Genomic DNA, 21,693 nt, shown 5'->3' with positions numbered 1-21,693 from the left:
TAAAATATTTAAATGAAATGAATTCGTTAAATAATATCAAGTTTACCTTCATTTGGAAAATAATTATAGTTTAGATTCTTTAGATATAAAAATCACAAATTAAATACTGACATTTTTAGAAAGCCCACTAAGCAAGATACAGTAATACATTTCAAATCTTTTCATCCTTATAACCAAAAAAATGGCCACTTTTAACACAAAAATTGGTTTTGCTAGCCTAGAAATTGACATTTTTTCTGGTAGAGGAACACCAACAAATTTAATTTGAAATAATTCTTTTACACTCGCGTACGTTTTCATAGCAAACTATTGTTCAAGAATGAAAACGTGTTCTATGGTAAAAGACATTCTGTTCGTAACACGACCAGAAACGGCACAAAAGTTTACACAACTCAAGAAGAATCAACTCACACTGCCGTATCTATACCGGTTGAGTAGCGCTACCAACTTCGTGTCACAAAACAAAATTTCCCTTTCTTAGAAAAAAATTAACAGACATTAACAATTGAGTAACAGGACTAAAAAATATCTCTGTATAATAAAATCAATTTAGATGGACAGGGCATGTATAGTATAAAATGTGCAGATTGCGAATGAAAATATATTGGCAAGACTGATCAGTCATTATCTGTTAGAATACGAGAACATATGAATTGTATAAAAAAGATAAAATAGAAAAATCTAATTTTGCTAAACACATTATAAATAACAGCCATAACTACAACCTTGAAAATTTTATTGACATACTCGATTTTTCAAATACTATACACATTACCAATAATTTAAAAAAGTATCATTTGTATTTTAACAATGATAAATTAAACAACAAACAAACAAGATTTAATGATGATATACGGTATATACAAGTACTAAATGATAACAATAGAGTGAGTTGACCATGCCGTTCCCATTACGTTTTACCATAATGGTGGAGACATTCACTATGACAGGACGTTTAATTAACATTTTAAACTATTACGACCGCTGTTATTTTGTATTACTTTACATAAAAAAATTCATATGACAAATAAGTTTTAGTTTTAATAAGATTATAACAAAAAATTTTTTTTGGTTCCTGATGATGGAATTTTATTCTGAATGTGCTTGAATACATATATAAAAGAATTGTTGGTAAGTGGGTTTTTTAATTATTAATCATGTGATTAATCTTGGTTTTTCACTTATGAAACTAAGCATCAATCCATGCATTTTTTTCATCTCTACTTCCCTGAGGCGGACATACAGTTAAGTAAAACTCTGCCCAGGAGAGTGTCCTTTAACTCAAAGAGGCCTCCCCACCCACCAGCAATAAATCCGGTGTGGCAGGTCAGCCCTCTGGTTGGTTCTTTTGTTACTGCTAGCCTCTAATCTCCAAGGGGGAGTAACCAGGCCTGACTATGTTTCCCTCCCCCCCCCCCACCCACAGCAAACGGTCTTTACTTGCCAACCACAAAAAAAAGGCAATCTCCAAAGGGATTGCCTTCACCAAGCCCTTGAGGATGGCCGCCGGAATACCATCCGGCCTGGAACTCTTTTTGTTTTTTAATTTCATTATGGCCATGATGATTTCCTCCTGGGAGAAGCACTTATGCTCACAATCTATAACATAGATACTGTAATCTACCTCCAGGGAACAGCCTCTCTATCAGTGTGTTCACATCTTCTTCCATGAGGACAGGAAGGTGTCTGACAAATCTCTTAGTTGCTATTTGATATATCCACCCCCATGGATCCTCATCAAGGTCATCATGTACATCTAACCATTTATTTCTCTTGAACTGCTTTATTCTGTAATTGAGCGAACACCGGTAGTCAATAGCGGCTGTTTCATATGCTTCCCTGCCAGCTCAACGCAGCCTTTGCATAAGGTGTTTCAAACACTGCAGGTCCTGTCATTGCTTTGGTGATTTCCTCACCTCACCAATATACCCTCTTATCAGTTCTCTTTTGGTATTAGCGCTATCACCTGAACTATAACGTCTTGAAGGGTCTCAGTCATCAGCTGCCTTCCATCGCCGATTTCCCTGGCAACTTTGGAAACCACCTTCTCTACTTGCCTTCGAGTAAGACGTTGTGGTCTCTGTCTATCCACTAAATTAAAAGAGGTATTACTCGTCTCTAAGAAAACAGCTCGGTGATCATTGGCCATTTGATCATTAAGGAGTTTCCTCGTACATCTACTGTGACCCCAACCTCCATCAAATATGATGAGGTCTAGTACTGATGTATGGCCTCTCGCCTCGTATGTGAGGGTATTATCATTTAAATAATAAAGTCCAGCTGCTTGCATCACCTTCGTTAAAACCTCGCCTCTTCTGTTGGTGTGTGGGCTGCCAGCAATGAAGTTCCCTTGCCACAATAACTTTCTTTGGTGACTGTACTACCAGCCCATGCAGTCTCCCCATAAAGTAATCTGGGAGGTCGCAATTGGGGCTAATATACTCCCCAATAAGAACAGCTTTCGATAATTCTACTGCTACTATGCTGTCATCTCTGTGATACAAATGGCAGGCCTACCTGTTACTGATGTTCTTTATTGCAACATCCCCTGACGCATCTGAGCACCAGTCACTTCTAACCGCTATGTTTCTGTTTGACTCAGTCATGATTAAAATGTCGGCTCCTAGTCCTCTGGCTATCTCTCCTATCAGATCGTGGGAGAGTATGCTTCAATTGGCATTAGATAGGAAGTAACTTAAGCGTTGCCAACCCAGCTGCACATCCTGCCTCCGGTGTGGTGATCTGGTTTGGCACAGTCTAAACACTTGTGTAGGTTCTCTACATTCACATATTCTATGTCCTTTCTGTCCACAATTAAAACATAGATCTAGTCTGTTGGGCCCCTGACACTCTGAGCTCCTGTAACGCCAATCAACACCTATAACACCAATCAACGTCCTCTCCAATATGTGCCGAACAATGGACCCATCCTATTTACACTCATTCTTTCCCCAGTTTAAGGGCAGCTCTGCACGTTGTTACCACAGTGGTATTTCGGGTGTCACCAAAAGCTATTCTAAGTGAGGTAACCTGAAACTGATCCTGCCAATAATGTTGACTATTGCCTCTTCCACCTTTTTCTCCGTGTGTCCACATCAGTATCTCTGATGTGAACAACCGTGCGTCAATCACCTGCAGACCTTGGAGGTCTGTGCCGCCTTGTCATGTAATCATGAATTCTTCTGCTTTTTGTGCTCCTTTAATATGCTCCTGGAGTTCATTGTTCTTGCCCTTTTGCAAGGATAGGATCTTCTCTACTTCCTCTTTAGTGACTGCACTCTTCATACTTTGTAAGTCAGCGTAATACCTATCCTGTGCTTTAACAACCACCACTGTACTGTCTTCAACACAGGCAGCAGCATATAACTACTGAAACCGTTCGGTATAGGTAGACCAAAATCTTCCTTAATAGAACTCCAAACGCCCCTGCTGGCAAAAAGAATACCAGGGTTGCAGACTTTACAAGGACCCTCCTAAGCACTTTGAGTATCTTGGCCAAAGATTCTCGGTCACCATCTTCCATGTTGTAATTTATCTTATACAGTCCATGCATTGGAAGGCCCCAACTTCACCGAAAGCTAAAAAAGCTTTAATGAGCAAATCAAAATTTAAAGCGATGGTGATTTTTTTTTTTTACAATATTCATGGGATTGTGTACCTTTGCTGGGTTCCTGAAGGTCAAACTATTAATCAGCATTACTACCTTGAGATCTTAGCTCAACTCCATGAAAAATTAAGAAAAATAACAACCTGAATTGTGGAAGAACAAGTCACGGTTTCTTCATCAGGACAATGTACTGGTTCACACTGCATTCTGTCAAGACGTTTCTAGCAAAGTACAACATCCCAGTGTTAGACCATCCGCTTTATTCGCCTGACCTGGCACAATGTGACTTATCTGCTCTTCAAGGTCAAATCTGCATTAAAAGGAACAAGATTTCAGACTGTTTAAACTGTGAAAGAAAAAGCATGCTGCATTTTCATACCTCACAGAAGAATACTTCCAGTACCGTTTTAAACAATGGAAAATTTGCGTGGAGCATTGTAGGGATATTGGGGGGTGTATATTGTAGGGGATAATAACTAGTATGTATAAATTTAAAATGAAAAATTCTACAGCATTAGTCTCATTTAACAGCTGTACCTCATATTTTATTAAGTAGTTTTTTTCATAGCAAAACCATTTGATATGTTATAACTATTTATTTATTAATTCACTTTGATACATGTGTTATAAGATTACATATCTTACTCCTCTGCATGAAGTAGTATTTATTTTTATTATTTACATTGTGTTGTGAAGAAAAATATCCAAATTATAGAAAGGAAGACTAAAATGCCAAGCTCTTAATTGGGAGTAAAGTCAATTGATTCAATTATCACCTTGCTGAACTATATACTAATTGACCATTTTTTTAAATAAATTTTTTTTACCAAACAATTTTATTCATGTGTCACCTTTCAAACGTTATTTTTAGTATTTATTGTTTTGTATTATCTTAAGGATTGTTTTTGAACAACTTATTTTGCTAGATGGTCAGCTGCTGTAATTGAATCCATTAAATAAATGTTGGTTTTAGATTGACTTTAAAACACCTATGAATAAAGGTTGATAAATTGTTATAGAGTAGAAGCTGTAAAATTATACTTGATATTTCAAGGTTGTAAATAATTGGCCTAGAAAGCTGCACTAGGCTGTCATTTTTCTCTTTAGTAAATTACTAGGTAATCGTGGTCAGTTTACAGTTTTAATTTACCTAATCACTATAAAAAATTATATCTATTGTCTTAAATTCCATTAAACATAATATCTAGATTTTGTTTAGCGTGTTGAATAACACGCTAAACCTTGACGTTCTTGACCTAGAACATTTTTGTAAGCATGTTATAAAATTACATTTTACATGATGTAATAAAATTATAATTTTGATTTTTAAGTTGTTAGTTATTGATATTCAGATTAAGTTAGATTATTTTGTTAATTTAATGTGTTATCAAAATAGACACAACAATAAGGAAAATACTCTTGAAGATAAGAAAAGTAGAGAGGACTGTCGAGAACATGCAGGTTGTTTTCTCTTGAGAAGTAAAAATCAAGAACATAAGACGCCCTTTTTCATTTTAACACCCAGTAGTTTTTATTCAAGAGCTGTCACATGATTGTTCTTGGCCTCAATCTCCTTAGTGGATGCAGTTTTCCTCTGTTCTCTGAAAGGAAACTTATTTTGAAAAAGTTAGTTTGCATTCTTTTGACACCACGGACATCCAGAAAGAAATCACAGGTGTCACTTGACATTATTGTATTAGCATGCTTTCAAAGAGCATTTCAGCAATGGAGGAGTAAGCACTGGATCCCAGTTTTTCTGTGTTCAGCGTGAACTATTTCAAGGATAATGGCAGCCATTAGGAGCTATCATCAGTTTTTATTTTTTTTTTTTAATTTTCAATTTATATTTTAAGTTACCAGTTAAACTGCAAATGAATCAGTCCTTTCAAGTTTGTTTACTAACTGTTTTAGAAATTTTTTTTGTAAATATCTAGATATACACTATCGCTTCGTGATCAAACAACATAACTAACTATGGTCTTCACTCATTTTTAAAACCTTGGTCATATGTTCGTGCATATTGAATACACCACTGCATACTGAACACTGCTCACCTACGTAGGTTGATAGCCATCATAAATTAACAGGAAAAATTAGTCTACTATAAATCTCTCATTGGTTAAAAGAATAACATAAAGGATTTTTATTGGTGATAGTGGTTTTAAAAAAAAAAATAGTAATAATATTTTTCAATTTAGCACTAATGTATTCTAGTAAGGAATATTTTTTAAACAAAATTTTGTAATTTGATTATAATAGCAGATCAGAAAAATCCTAGTTTCTTCAGAAATTAGTAATTTATAAATTCTCGGTTTACATGGATATTCAATTAATTGTAATATGTAGCTTATTAACTTTGTGTGGAGCTTTTTATATTGCCTTATTTATTTACAATATATGTTTCAGATAGTTAAGGAGGGGGGTTTTTCCCCTAGTTGATAATCAGAAAACATTTAAAGCTTTTAGTTTGTATTATTTATTGTAGTGTTGTGGTTTCTTGGGACAATATAAAATTAAAGGGTATGATGTAAAGATATAAGTGTGTATTTAATAAAAATGGCTTCTTCCAATTTTTTTAATAACTTTATTTGTCATTTTACCAGCTTCATACAATTTTCCACCCTTTGTTATTTGCTAATCTTTTAACCTCAATTTAATCACTTTATCTCAGATCCTCATTTATCTGTAATGTATTCTGATCTTTAGTCCTCTAAAATTTCTTCCTTTACATCCCTCTATTACAAAAAGTTAAACCTTAATGTCTTTATATACAATTTAACTGTTCTAGTCACCTCTACAAAATTTTGTTACTTATTCATCTCCTTTCAATCTTCTTGATCTCATCATTTATGATTTTATTAATCCACCTAGTTTTCACTATTCTCCTGTAATGCTACATTTCAAAGGCCTCTATTTTTCCTTTCTGCTTTTTTATGCTTCACGTAGCATAGAATACTATGCTTCACATGAATATATTTAAGAATATTTTTCTAATTCTTATATTCATATTTAAAGTTAGCCGACTTCCTTTCTGCATGAAAGCTTTCCTTGCTTGTGCCAGGATGCTTTTTATCTCTACCTTACATCATACATTCTTAGTAACTGTATTACCCAAGAAAAACAATTTGCAAAAATTGGCTGACTTACTGTTATGGTGATATGGCCACCTATCTTAACACTTTCAGTCCCAACCGTAAAGGAAGTATGTTTACTAGCAGCCCATAGTGTTTTTATTAGCAAGCACTCAGCCCCTTGTGTTTCATATCGATACACATGACTTAACATTGTTCTTCACACATACATTGATATAGCATAGTGCCTGCTATTCCCTGGAGCTGTGGGACCACAAGGCAGTGGTGAGTTGTATATTGTTTAAATGTTGACAGCATTGTTTTCAAAATAATCTGTTTTTGCCTGCTCTAATTGTGTTGTTTTCATATAGTCTTTGTTCTTTGATGCAGAAACATGAATTCCGATGACATAAGAGATGAATTTGAAAAATATTTTAACATTAGTGATAGTGAACTAAGTATTTCTAGAAATTTAAGTGACTTGGAAGACCCGTCAGTGCACTTGTCAGATATTGAATAGTATAGTAATGATAGTGAGAATATTATGATGGAATAAAGCGTATAACAATAATGATACAAATTAAGCTGTATAACAATAACAATATGGAATAGGCTTATAATAAGAGGTAATGTCGTAATTTGGTAGAACTTTCAAGGTAATTTGAATAAGTTTTATTTCATTCCTTGAGAACCTCCAGGTGTATCCAAGACTGCTTATAATAAGTTAGTTATAAATTTGCATTTTGAATTTTATTCTTTGTTTATTGATGATTAAATTTTGTTAGTAAATGAAACTAACAATAACACTTACGTAACATAGATGCCATAGTGAAAGGAAAAAACAGTTACGTTGTAGAAAATTGGTAAATGTTACAAGAAATGACATTTTAACTTTTTTAAATCTAGTTTTATGGATAGGGCATGATAAAAACCCATACTAGAAAACTATTGGTCTGCAAATTCACTTTATTATAGTTCATTATCAAAATGTACGAGTTGAAGCCATTCTTGTTACTTACATATTTCAGACGAGATTGACCTACCAAACAACCATTTGGCAAAAATAAAAACACTGGTCAACGCATTAAATATTAAATTTCAAAATACAATGAATCCTCATGAGAAAGTATGTGTAGATGAATCAATGATACAGTTTCATGGCAGGGTTAAACTCCTACATTGGTATGGTTTCAAGTTATACAAGTGATGTGTAAAAGGTAGTGGGACCTGGAACATGAAAGCGTATCCCAGAAAAGAATGCATTTCATTTTGTATATTGATAATTTTTATACCAGTGTTTTACTTGACCATCAACTAAATGAAAACCAGACACATCTAGTTGGAATATTATGTAAAAAAAATAAAAATAAACTAAAACAGTCAAGAAAAATATACTTGATATAGGACAAGTGATTGTCAAGAAAAGCAACTGAAGTATTAAGAAAATGGAAAGACAAAGGAACGTGATGTTCCTAATAACTGAAAGTATTCCTGATTGAAGCTTTTATCAAACGGGCTGTTACAAAGGAACCACCCACAATTCTGCATTATAATAGAGATAAATCATTTATTGATGAATCAGATCAACTTGTGTCTTAACGGAACATTTGTACACAGAGGTGTAAAATGGTACAGAAAAACTATTATTGAGTTGTTAAAACATACAGCTATTGTTAATGCTTACTTTGTTTACAAGTCTACAGTTTCATTCAGAGTAAAACTAGTAAATTACTTTCTATTAGACTGCAGGTTAGTGAAGATCATCATTCATTTGAGTCATATACTCAAAACCATTGAAAATAAGCCTAAAGGTAGATACACTTCTTGCTACCAACTTTTATCAACACATAAGGGTCGGTTAAAAGCTGCCAAAAATACTGTCAAATAAGAATAACGTGCATTGGTTGTCCATAGTTCAAGTACATGTGTATGCACTGTTTTTTCAAGAAACATAATGTGTAAAAAAGTAAACAATAATCTACATAAAAATGTACAATAAATATTGATGGTATTTTCTGAGTATTTATTTAGGCCTAAAAAAATATGCTGCTGTTTCCTAATAGGTTCCCATTGCTGATTTTTTAAAATTATTTTTAATGTAATCAAACCTAACCTAATGTCAAATTGCAGTATCAGGATTAGATGCGACACAATAATTAAAAATAAAGAAATTTTTTGTTTTTCTTCCTTGTGCATCAAAATGATGCACGCTAGATAAAACATGAAATTGTGTTTCATATTGATTTGCATGGGCCGGTGTGAAAAAAATAAACTAATAACATATTCATGGCCCACATTTATCTTATTGATTCACACTTGAAAAAAGGCATCAAAAATGAGAATATACACACTGTTTTAAAACACTTTTAGGCTATCAGACTAATGAGTCTATGCAAAAGTAACCCTTTGGCTGGGCGGGTATATTTACAAATTTTTTAACCGGGTTTTTTGGTGTATCAATTTGATACGCACAGGGCTGAGCTCATAATTAACTGTGTATCAAATTGTTACACATGAGGCTGAAAGTGTTAATAATTAATCCACCATGTATTCTTTACTTTCCATTTTATGACCTTTATTATATTTTTACTTATTTTCAAACTCATTTTTTCCTAGCAATAAAACATGCCATTCAGTATTTCTTGTTACTGATCTTTGTTCTCTGTCAAAAAAATTTGTCTGTAAGTTTTAATATTTTTATTTTTTCTCCTTGGATGACTACTTCACCCTCAAAATTTTTCTTGACTTCCTGCATTGCCTTTAAGTTGAAAAGCAACAGATACACTATATTGTTGTCTCATACCAATTCTTATACAGATTGTGTATATATCTTCTTTCTCTGTATTCACTGCAATTTTGCTTAATGTTTTTAATATCTTGTTTCATCCTATCCTATTAAATGCTTTCCTCAGATTAATAATTTTATGTAGGTAGTTTAATGCTTCTTAAGGTGCCTCCTAGGACTATTCTGAAGGCCAAAGTGGCTTTTCTTATAAGACCAAAGTGTTCTTTCTCCTTTAATAATGAATTTAATTAAATTTTTATTGCTATTTATTATATCAGTGTAATATTTTGAAGCATAGCATCATTGAAATTAGGTTTGGCATAAGCATTATGATGTTTATTGCCAAGGTTTTTTTTTCTAATAAACAATTTCCTGTAGGTCACTGAAATTTAACAACACTGGGTGTTATTTCTCTCCATGGTGTTGTTTGTTTTTATTTAATGACCACAGCAGCCTGTGCTATTTAAAATGAAAAAAAAAAAAAACAAATTAATTTTCATAATATATTCATTACTGCAAATTTTATTCAGTTATTAATAACTACATTAACTAATGTTAATGAATAGTAAAATATGTAAAAGTATATCCTTATATTAAATTTAATAAAAAAAAATAAAAATTAAAACTTGATAGATCCCAGTCTACGGAGAAAGCAGACAAATCGGGGAGAAATAAGAAACGTGGTGGAGGAGTGGGAGCAGGAAATTTGTCAGCAAATGTAGGTTCTAAGAGAGGAGGACGATCCAGTCAGTCTACAACACCACCACCGCCACCACCACCACCACCACCACCACCACCACCTCCTGCTGTCACAGTTACATCTGTGACAGCATCTGTGGTCACATCTACAACTGCAGTGACCAGTGCTAGCACTGTTGTTAGCCAGCCTTCTGCTGCACCAGCCAGGTTGTTGATTGATGAATAGATAATACACTAACAACTCTTATAACTTAATTAATCTTAATTATTTGCATGGATTTTTTTGCGCTAAAGTATATGTATGGAGTGTTACATGAGAAAATAAACGTACTTAGAAATACATTTAATAATAGGACAGATTAAAAAAAAAGATTGTTCCTATAAGCATGAGTAATTTGTTTCACAGTTATAACCGTAAAAAATATTTCCCCCAAATTAATGCTTTGAATAGAAAATAGTTCATACTGAATTTCTGGGTTGTAAGTAAGAGTAAAATTATAATTTTAAGGTAATTTGATTTGAATTTTAAAAAGGTCATGAAGCCTCAATAAAAGTTCAAGATATATTATAAAATTCAGTCGAAAAAAAATACTCTCTCTTAAACTTTATTAGATAGCTAATAAATTTTGTGGAGAATCTAATTTAGTAAATTAATGTAAATGAGGACGATAAAAACTAAACATATTCTAGTTTAATTGGAAACTAAAGAGGGAAAATGAAAAATTATTGTTTTAGAATTATCAAACATCATTATGAAAATTTATACACAAAAAATTATCTAGGTGTATCCTAAAGACTATTTTCAAAGTGATCATTGTTTATACAATGATATGTGTACAGAATCTAAAAGTGATGCCACTTATAGAATCCAAATTGTTCCTAGTAAGCAGGAATATTTCTCAGTTGATTTTTTAAATTTATTTAAACATTAAGATCGCAGGGAAACTATTAATTAAATCGGTTTTGATTGTTTTATCACATCATTTTACAAAGAATCCAGATCATTTTGTACAGTATCTTGAAATAAGGTATGTTGAAGTAATGCTTTGTGTTTAAATGATATTTAATGATGATTTTGGTAAAAGTTTAACAGCAGTTTTTCATTTTTTCTCTTTAACCATCAAGTCGAGTAGGATTTTTTTCAGTTTTTATTAATTCTATTTATATCAGTTAATTTAAAAAAAGAGCTTGTACGTAAGTGAATCTTTTTCTTAAATTTTTATAAAATATTTATTGTGACTTTTAGATGTATTCCCTAAGTATGACTGTTTTCTTATGGACACAGGTGTAATTTTTTTAAATGAAGAAATTTGGTTGTCATTTTTTAGTACATCTGAATTAATCTTAACATGTTTTATGCAATGAAACATGTAACTTGTATATTTATTAGTTAAAAAATAAAGCGATTCACTGTTGCTTTTTGTCCATTTTTACATATTATCATTTTTTTTAAATTTTCACTTATTTTAAAAATAATTCTTTACTTTTATCAGATACTTGGCATTAAACCTCAATATCTTTGAAACTAAAGATAATTTTATATTTCTGAACTTCTTAGTGGGTTTAGAGCATTTTATTATTGAAATTTTATGCAGGACAAAATCCTTATTATGTTCAGTATATGAAACAGTAATGAAAATTTTTATAGATATTAATATTTATATTATGAATAAAATTATTGTTATATTTTATCCACAGTATTTTGATCATATTTATACAAATGTCATTACAATTTACCACTTTTGATGTGCATTTATGTTGACCATCATGTGTGAAGATTAATTAGTTAATTTAGATGTTAGTTGTTTTTTTTTTTGGACCACCGGGTTGGTCTAATGGTGAACGCGTCTTCCCAAATCAGCTGATTTGGAAGTCAAGAGTTCCAGCGTTCAAGTCCTAGTAAAGCCTGTTATATTTACACGGATTTGAATACTAGATCGTGGATACCGGTGTTCTTTGGTGGTTGGGTTTCAATTAACCACACATCTCAGGAATGGTCGAACTGAGAATGTACAAGACTACACTTCATTTACATTCATACATATCATCCTCATTCATCCTCTGAAGTATTATCTAAACGGTAGTTACCGGAGGCTAAACAGGAAAAAGAAAGAAAGAAACATGTTAGTTTTTGTTATTTAAGATTGTATTTTATATCTCGATTAGATTATAAAACATTATTTTAGGCAGTACAAAACTGAAATTAGTAGTACTAAGAAAAAATGATACTAAATCAAAAATATAAACTAATTGTACAATTATTCAATCATACGGACTTAATAAAATCTATATGAACTGGGAAAAATTCACAAAATTATTGATTTAGTACACTAAAACAATTTATGCATTTTGTTTTTTGACATATGCATATTGTTAAGGAGAATTTTTTTTGTAATAATAATTAAGCTATTTATTTTTATGGGGATAACCTTATTTAAATAAGCTTTATTTTAATGAGAGTAATAATTGTCTACTTTTTTCTTAACGTAATTCATTTCTTGTTTTACATGCAAAATTAAAGATAATTTTACTTTTTTTAAATGAATACGAAGAAATAGAAACTTTTATTTACCTTTAGAAGAAAACTAATACTGACCTTTTTTCATATTTTACATATTTTTTCTTCCCGAAAATCCTTTTTAATGTAAAAATCACAGCAGATTGTATTTTAAGTACAGGAATCATAGCATTAGTTCAGTATACTGAATCCCCTCTGAGACATACCTGCTTACTGTTTACATCATGCTATGCATACATCATTATTTAGTATAAACAAGCTTATTTATAAACTGAATCTACTATTTGTATTGAGCATAGTTAATTTTTATTAAAGTCAGGAAGTGAAAATAAAATACATGAATATAAATAATTTAGCTTGGCATTTAGACAACTGATCATTCATAATTTATATTTAATAAAGCAAATTATATACTGATACTTTGAATATGGTAAAATTAAATATACAGTGCAATGAAAGTTCTCTTGATTTTTCTTATAGCTAGTGATACTTTAACTGCCTGGGAAAGTAAATAAAATCCAAACTTTACTATTAAAATCTATAAAAGCAAATGTGCTCAGAAAAGAATTAGTCGTAAGAAGTAAGTTTTGTTCTTTTTAAACTTTATAGGATACTGTATAAGTACGTTTGCCAATGTTAAATGAGTACTGTCTTCAATTCCTAATGTAGATAAATGTTTCATTTAAAAAATATATATATGCATTTTATCGCTACATTTTGCTAATGTTTAAATCTAGGATTTGCCTAGTATTTAAATCCTACATACTAGTTCACTTGAAAAGACAAGACACCTGATCTGTTGGTTAGCCAGCTTTAGGTACATGCAAATCTTTGTTTAGTTCTTTTGACATTTTCTTATTATGCCAAAATTCTAGGCCTCCTATTTGCTTAAACTGATCTGGTAAATTGACCCCACTCTATTGTGGACTGAACAATTGACCGTGGAAGCATATAATAAGCCATTCTCTTTTAGTGAACAAATGTGAAAGATTATCACATTTTTCTCTCTTTCTTAACTACCACAAGTTTAATGTAATAAAAAAAGTTTTCATTATTTACTTATAGTTAATTATTGTTATTCATTTCTCTTAACTGGCATATGATATAACTAAAAAACTTATTTAAAAATTTTTTCTCCGTCAGTTACTGCATTTAAATAGAAAAAGTTTAATTTATGAAGGAAGTGTTTTAGGTAACTTGTAAATTTGGTTGAATCTGTTATGTAATAATGAAAGTGTATTTTGTTTTTCAAGTGTGGTTGCACATAGTTCAGCCGTAGTTAAAGTAGAGTCACCACCAAGTAGTCCTGATGGAGGAAAGCGTTCCAATCATAAATCTCGTAAACATCAAAATCTTAAAGAAGAAAAAGATGTTAAAGATATTAAGTTGTAAGTTGGTTTAAATTATAATTTTTTTATTATTTTTCATAAAACTTTATATAACAATAGAATGTAGAAGACTGTTGAGTCAAACTCAGCAAAGATATCTCAACTAGTATTTCATGCTAGCATCAGTGTTTACTCTGTTATTTTAAAGAATAATATAACATTTTTAAAGACCTTTTGCCTTGAATGAAGTTAAAAAACAAGAAGTGATATTGTTCAGATAGAACTTTCTTTAATGGTAAGTCATCAATGTGTGTGAATGTGTAGTTATCTATTTTTGTAGCAATTCTAAACAAGTGCATCAGTATAAAGTACTGAGAATTTTTTTGGTATTTTAAGAAGCAGGAATGAAAATTGATCAGTATATGGTGATATGTTTTAATTGCTTGTTTTTGAAATATAACAGTTGCTAACTTATTTAGCTCTTAACTAAATAAAATTAACTTACAAAATAAATAAAATTATCTTGATAAAATTATTTTATACTAGTTGGTGGATCTCGCTTCCCTAACCCAATCACATCTACCTCCAATCACATTTCTAAGTGAACCCCAGAGTCACCCCAGGGGCTCCCTTAGGCCACAAAGCGTTGCAGAGCTTGCTTTGTTTGCCATTGCCATCTAGCCAAAGGGCTCTGCCCATTGAAACCCCACAATGTTCATTACCCTCATGCTTGCATGAGAATAATACTGATAAATAACTAACCGTTATTTATGAAGTACACACACATTTGATAATGAAAAAAATTCATTACTTAATTCTGTTGCCATAGCGACAGAAATATAATAATGAAAAAGGATTACTCTTCTTTTTTTTCTTTAATTAATATTTTTAATTCACAACTTCATCTCCAAAAGGGCTAGGGACTGTGTCTATGGCTTAAAATCTTTCCTGGGATAACACTAATGTAGCTTGCAAATTTTAAACCAATCAGTCGGTTGGTTCTTGCATGATGCAAGAACAAACAGACTTTATATATAACAATCTCTATCAATATTTTATCCAATGTGTGTGTTAACAATCATATGTGAAGATTCATTCATTTAGATGTTAATTTTTAATTTAGGATTGTATTTTTATATTTGAGTAAACTATAAAACATTATGTTAAGTATTACAAAACTTAGAAGTACTTGTAGTTCATTTTTAACATCATTTATAACCACTTAGGATCATTTTAATTAGTCCAATTATCCATTATCCAAGTTTCTTTGAAGCGCCTTTTCAAGCCTTGCAGTCCTTCCAATACTGTTTCATATGTTCCAGTCTCTGTGCTCTTTCAGGTGTTGAAAATTTTCATGTTGTAAATTTCTTTCTTGTTAGTGTTTTTGTCCTGATTTTTTTGTTTAATTTTATCCTGTCTTTGGTGCCTTCGGGTGTTAGGCCAATTTCCATCAGATCCTCTCATATTTCTCTAATCCTGTAGCGGTGTTTTTCGATTTTGAGATAGTACTGTACCAGCTGTTTCAGGAGTCCTTTCTTGAAACTTTCATGAGATTCCTTGAATCCTTGCATCCTCATGATATATCCAAAGAATCCTGTCTTCTCTTACACATGGTATCAGTGATGGGTTCTAATTCTTTGTACATGACTTTGTTGGACACAGTTACCACTGCCCGTCTTTCTGGTACTTTTTACTGATGCAGGTTCTTCCAATTCTTTCGATTTTGTGGATTCTTATCTCGTTTTTGAATACATTTTTTACTGTAGGTATTACCAGGTTAAGTTTTGTGCTTTAGCTAGTTTGGATTGAGGTTTTTTTGTTTAGGTTTGTTATTATTTATTTGAGGTATTTAAATTGGTTACTATTTGAATTGATGACTGTTTATGTTTACTTTTTTTAATTGTGTTGTTTTTTGGAGTATAATTTCTGTCTTTTCGAATGATATTTTGAGGCTAATTTTACTGGCCATGTCTTGAAATTCTAATTTCAATGTTTTAGCTTCATCGATTTTTTTACTAACAGTGCTAAATTGTCAGCGAATCCAAGGTAGTTTGTTTTGATTTTTGACCTATTTTTATTTTTGGGGATGTTTTTTGAGTTATATCTTCATTACCATTTACACAGTGCAGTTGAATAGTAATGGTGAGAGTCCATCACCTTGGCACAGACTTGTTTTGATCTCAATGGTTACAAAAGCTCACCTTTGAAAATCATTTTTGATGTAGTGTTTATGAGGGTCAGTTTTATCATGTTTATTAATTTGATGTCTTGAATTTTTAGTAGGAATTCTCTGTGGATGCAATTTTATGTTTTCTTAAAGTCTACAAACATCACCATTACTTGCTTTTTTCTCTGTTGTAATCCTATTATTAAGTTCAGACTGATTTGGTCTGGACAGTTCCTCAAGGGTCTGAAATCTCCATGGTGTTCTCCTAGTTCTTTCTTGAGTTGTAAACCGATCCTGTTGAGGATGATTTTTAAAAGAATTTTGTATGTTGTGTCTAGGAGTGAGATTCCGTGTAGTTTTAGAGTCTGGTTTGATTGCTTTTTTGTGTAGCGGGTGAGTAAAGTTTGTCGTCTAGTGTTTTGGTAATTCTTCTTTGATCCAGATATTGACAAGCTGTTGATCTTCCTGCATATTTCCAGATTTCTACAATGGTCTGATCTGCCTTTTTGTAATTCTTCATCTTACCCAATGCTTCTTTTATTGTTGGAGGGTATTTTCTGATGTTGTTGTGAAGTGCTGGTATCAAGTTTAGGAGTTCTGTCGGTTCTTTGCAATTTAAGAGTGTTTAAATATTTAGCCAGGATTTTTGCGTTGTCTTTATTGTTATGGGCCAGATAATGGTTTTCATTCTTCAGTAATAGGTTTGAGGTTCATTGTTTTTTTTAAGGTTTTGTGATAGTCTATCAGCTTGTTTTGTTGTGTCCTTCTGTTGACTTCAGTGAGTTTTTATTGTGTTGTCTTTTTATTTTCCTTAGGGCTTGGGTGGTTTTTTCTTTGTTTTAGTAGATTGGGAAAGGATGTTTGTGATTGGTGTAATAGTCATGCTTGATGTATCTTCTCCATTATTTCATTACATTCACTCAAATGCTGTTTACAGCATTTGAGTGAATGTAATGAACTCACTCACTTTACAGCATCAAATGCTGTAAAGTGAGTGCTATCAAGCATGAATACAATTCTTCTCTAAAATATGAATATGGTTTTTTCTACTCTAACTTTACCAACAAATTTTCCTGAATTTCAGCGTGAAAATTCTTTGAATATCAAATCAGGATATATATCCTACAAAAACCATAGTAAGCTCATGTATTTCACTCTGAAAATATAGTATTAAACAAGGATTACTAAGAAAAAAATTTATGTGTCTTGTCACCATATGAATTTCTACATAAAACAAAAAGAGTCATCCAAATTGCTCGATTTGGTAAAATTAAGATTTGAACACCCATTTAAAAAACCATTTACAGAATTGAGAACATCCTATTTTTTTAGTATGTTAAAAGAAATTATATTATTATTCAGTTTTTATACCATATAATGCATGTTGTAGCCGTTACATTTATTAAATGCCACATTGTGTGGTTAAATTGTGTCGTCTCCATCATGGATTTATTACTTCTTTCTGTCATATAAGATAATATAGTTCAATCTTCAAACACCAGATTATGTTTGAATAGTGTGAACTGACAAAATACAATGTAAAAATTTATTTTTAAAACTGACAGTTTACTCTTTGGAAAAAATATTGTGTCAAAAAAATTCTAGATTATTTAGAATATTTTTCTTTTGAATATTCATATCCAGAATTGTAATGTTATAAAATATATCTGTAGCCATTTGACTACAGCATAAATTCATAGGTGCTTACTGCTAGGTTATGTTGCTTTTTTGCAGTGCATTTGTTCATTGTTTATAAGTTTTTTTTTGTTTGAATTTGTTTTTCTGTTTGAATATATTAATTATAATCAATCATAATGAATATAGAAGACGGGTATGTAACTGACAATGACGGAAGAGTTGAGTGATTAGAGGTGGGGGGTTATATTTACAAAATTCCAAGTGGTAGTGAGTGCAGTAATTGTGATGATGATAATGAATTTGACAACCCTGAATTTGATCATAAAGCATCATTTAATGAATTAAATTTAGTAGATGATGCAAATGATCCAGAACTGGAAACTTCACCTGACTCAATGTCAAGTTAGTAATAACACTGTTCCGCCAAACTCTTTTGATTCAGGTATGTCAACTGCGAAAAATATTTTTAAATCAACCAGGTACTAGTATTGAATGTAGTAAACCTTGCACAGCAAAGGCTAGTAAGCCAACAAAAACCCAGTAGTATGGGAACAAAAAACTCTTGAATGGTACAACATAGATTTTAATGGTAGTGGTGAATTGTCAAGGGAAATAATGTCACTTTCAACTCCATATGAGTTTTTTTTTTAGCAATTTTTCTACTAACAACATTATAGATCACATTGTTGAGTAAAGTACATTCTATAGTGTTGAGATAACACCTGAAAATCATATAATATCACACATAATTATGTCAAAAGATACCTTGGAATTTATATTATTACAAATTTCTCATGTATTAAAAATGTACTGGCGTCCTCTAATTGGTGCAAGAAACCATGTAGCAGTGAATTATTTTGAAAACATTAGACATTTCTTTCATCTAAATAACAATAACCTTATTCCTATACATGAGCCAGAGCATGATAAATTATTGTAAACTGCAGCCAATTATTATTGACAATTTGATAAAGAAATTTATCAAAAATAACAATGGAGGAATCATTCATTATCTGTTGATGAACAAATGTTTCCAACTAATCAACTCATCATCACATGAAGCAATTTATACCAATGAAACCATGTGGTTTCATTGGTATAAATACGGCTATAAATTATTTGTATTAAGTGGTGTCTCAGGATTTGTCTACAGTTTTGAGATCTATTCAGGCCCAGAAGTCAATGAATCTTATCATTGGGTCCTTTGTTGTGGGTGGTGGAGTTTGATTCTCTCCTGTGGCTGAGGTTGCCCATTGGGTGTTACATTGTGGCTTATGCTGACGATGGGCTCCTGCTGGTCAAAGGATGCTCACAAAGAAAGGTTGAACTCCTAGCCATTCATGCTTGCAGGATGCTTGAGCTGTGGGGTCATAAACATAAGATGAGTTTAGCCTGGAAAAGATCACAATGATGCTACTCAAATGCCGCAGCAAGTCGGCAAGTTCGTGTTTCGATGGCAGACCAGTGTATAAATTATGTTCAGGTTCAAAAGTATGTTGGGGTGTTTCTTGATAAACTGCAATTTAAGAAGCACTTCTGATACATTGCAAAGAAGGCCAGTTGTGCCTTCTTCAGCATTCAGTTCAATCCTGATTGGGGTCTTAATTTTAAGACCATGACCATCTTGTATAAAGGCAAGTGTGACGCTATTATGCTATATGCAGCACATGTCTGGGTGGATAGGCTAAAGTATAAAAGCTGTTGAGACATATTATTAAGGGCTCAACGCCTAATATTGTTATTGGTAACAGGTGGTTGGCATACTATTTCACAGGAGGCAATCTTGGTGATTGCAGCTGTGAAACCAATAGACTTGATTGCGTCTGAGAAGCAGCAGTGGAATGTTGCTAAGAAATCCAGTCAGTTGATTTCTGATAAAGTTCAAGAAATTGAACAACATAGCAATGCCTTGTGGCAGGCCAGATGGGATGGAACAGAGGGTGGGTGTTATAAGCATGGTCTATTTCCAAATATTATTGGTTTGCAGTACACCTCTTGAGTACATCCTAATAAATATGTGACGCAATTTCTTTCTGGCCATGGTGCTTTTAGGGACACACTGCAGAAATTCAGCCTGGTAGATTCTGGGATGTGTCCTCAGTTGGACAATTAGATGACGCCTACCATGTTCTTTATGAATGCTTGAAGTACAAGTTAATGCGCACGGAAATCATCTGTCAGCTGGATCTTATTGGGTCTGCGTTGGTTCTCCATTTCATAATGTACTTAGCAAAAGAAAGTATTGCTGAGGAGATCTAGAGCTTTGCTTGGATTTCTCTTGTATTATGTTTTTGTTGATGTTTGTTTTATAAATTATGTTTTTATCCTTTGTTTTGTTTAGTTTCAATGTTACTGTTGTTATTGTTCCATGTAATGTTTTTATGTTTTGTGTTGAACTCACTTTACCTTCTGCAGGTAGGTAGTTCAGTTCCTTTGTTTAGTTAAGTCCCTTCAGTCCTACTTAAAACTTGGTAAGATGTGTTTTGTTTTGAGTTCATTAAATAGTAGTTTATCTATAGGAATGTCACTAATGGCATCCTGGCTGAGGTGGACCCCTTTAGGGAGTCAGGATGAATGGAAAATGAACATGACTTAGGTCTCAGTAGCAATTTAGTTGTCAGATTAGCTAGGCCAATACCTGATAATAAAAATCATAAAATGTATCTTAACAATTATTACACTTTGTATTACTGATGCTACATTTAGAAAAAACAGGTATCCTGCTTCTGGGAACAGTTCGGTGCAATAGAATTACAAATTATAAGCTGCCATTAGAAGATGAAACTAAAGAAGATGCCTGAATGTAGTTGTATTGAGTTTGTAGGTAGGTTTGAAGGAATTGACCTCTCTAATCTGGTTTGAAAACAGTAAGACTTACCATGCTATCATCATTTGCTAGTACCACTCAAGTAAAAGGAATTTTTCAGTGTAATAGAAAAACTGAAACTCATGAGAAAGTTCTTTGTCCTAATGTTAGTACAACATATAATAAACACAAGGGAAGGGTAGATCAAACGAATAGTTTGATAGGATGAGGTCACGTCATAATGAGATTGAGAAAATTGTACTTACGACTATTTTACAATTTTCTGGATGTAACAATTATTAATGTTTGGATTCTCTACAGAAGGGTTATGGCATCTAAGGGATTCAGTAGTAGTGAAAATAAGCCTATGAAGTTATTCAACTTAAAATTCGAATTAGCTCAAGTTCTGTGCAAAGTTGGTGAAAGGAAACACGATCCAGAGGACAACCTTCTAGTGCTAGAAGAATCACCTAAAAAGAAGTTGAAGACAAGCAGAGACACTCCAGTTGTTATACACCTTGACAGTACTGACTCAGTAGTCAGTTCTGTCAAGCCAGTGCTTGAACACATTGAAAAAACAAAGATGTAAAATTTCTGGCTGTAAAGGCATTCAACAAGAGTCAAATGCTGAAAGTATTCAATGTTTTTGTGTTTTAATGATAAAAATAACTGTTTTATAAAATATCACTCGGTGAAATATATGTAAATTAGTATAAAAAAACTACACATTATTTTTTTAGTTTTTTTTTATGTTTAACATTTATTCATTGTATTTAGGAATAAATAAATGAAATTACTGATAATTGGTGTAAAGTAGGCTCTTTTTAACTGAAATAGAATTGCAGTAAGAAAACATTTTTATAGTAATTATTATGTATTTATGAATATTAAATTACACTTGAAAAAAGACTGAAAATCTGTATTTGAATGGGCAGCTGTCAGCATAAAGTTAGCATGAAATTGTGTTACGTAAGATATGTGTAATGCATGCCATATCCATTTGGCTACAACTTGTTTTTGGGTTTTATTGGGGAAAGTATGGATGAACTATATTTTATGATTTTTAGTCAATAA

General features: G+C 32.1%; 1 protein-coding gene across 2 annotated transcripts in view; it reads left to right on the top strand.

The window, feature by feature from the left end:
* The window catches only part of Alh (coiled coil domain containing protein Alhambra), a 116,164-nt gene that overhangs the window by 53,546 nt on the left and 40,925 nt on the right, over positions 1-21,693 (top strand). The window contains exons 9-10 of one of the 2 annotated variants that reach the window (XM_075357289.1): positions 10,097-10,369; positions 13,934-14,068. In XM_075357289.1, coding sequence (XP_075213404.1) covers positions 10,097-10,369; positions 13,934-14,068 — 408 coding nt within the window. The remainder of the gene's footprint in view (positions 1-10,096; positions 10,370-13,933; positions 14,069-21,693) is intronic. The other variant, XM_075357290.1, reaches the window with a different exon arrangement.

Source organism: Lycorma delicatula, chromosome 2 (assembly GCF_047948215.1).
Source record: "Lycorma delicatula isolate Av1 chromosome 2, ASM4794821v1, whole genome shotgun sequence".
Taxonomy (NCBI): domain Eukaryota; kingdom Metazoa; phylum Arthropoda; class Insecta; order Hemiptera; family Fulgoridae; genus Lycorma; species Lycorma delicatula.
Note: the sequence above shows the minus strand (reverse complement) of the source record. Positions and strands in the feature narration are given on the sequence as shown.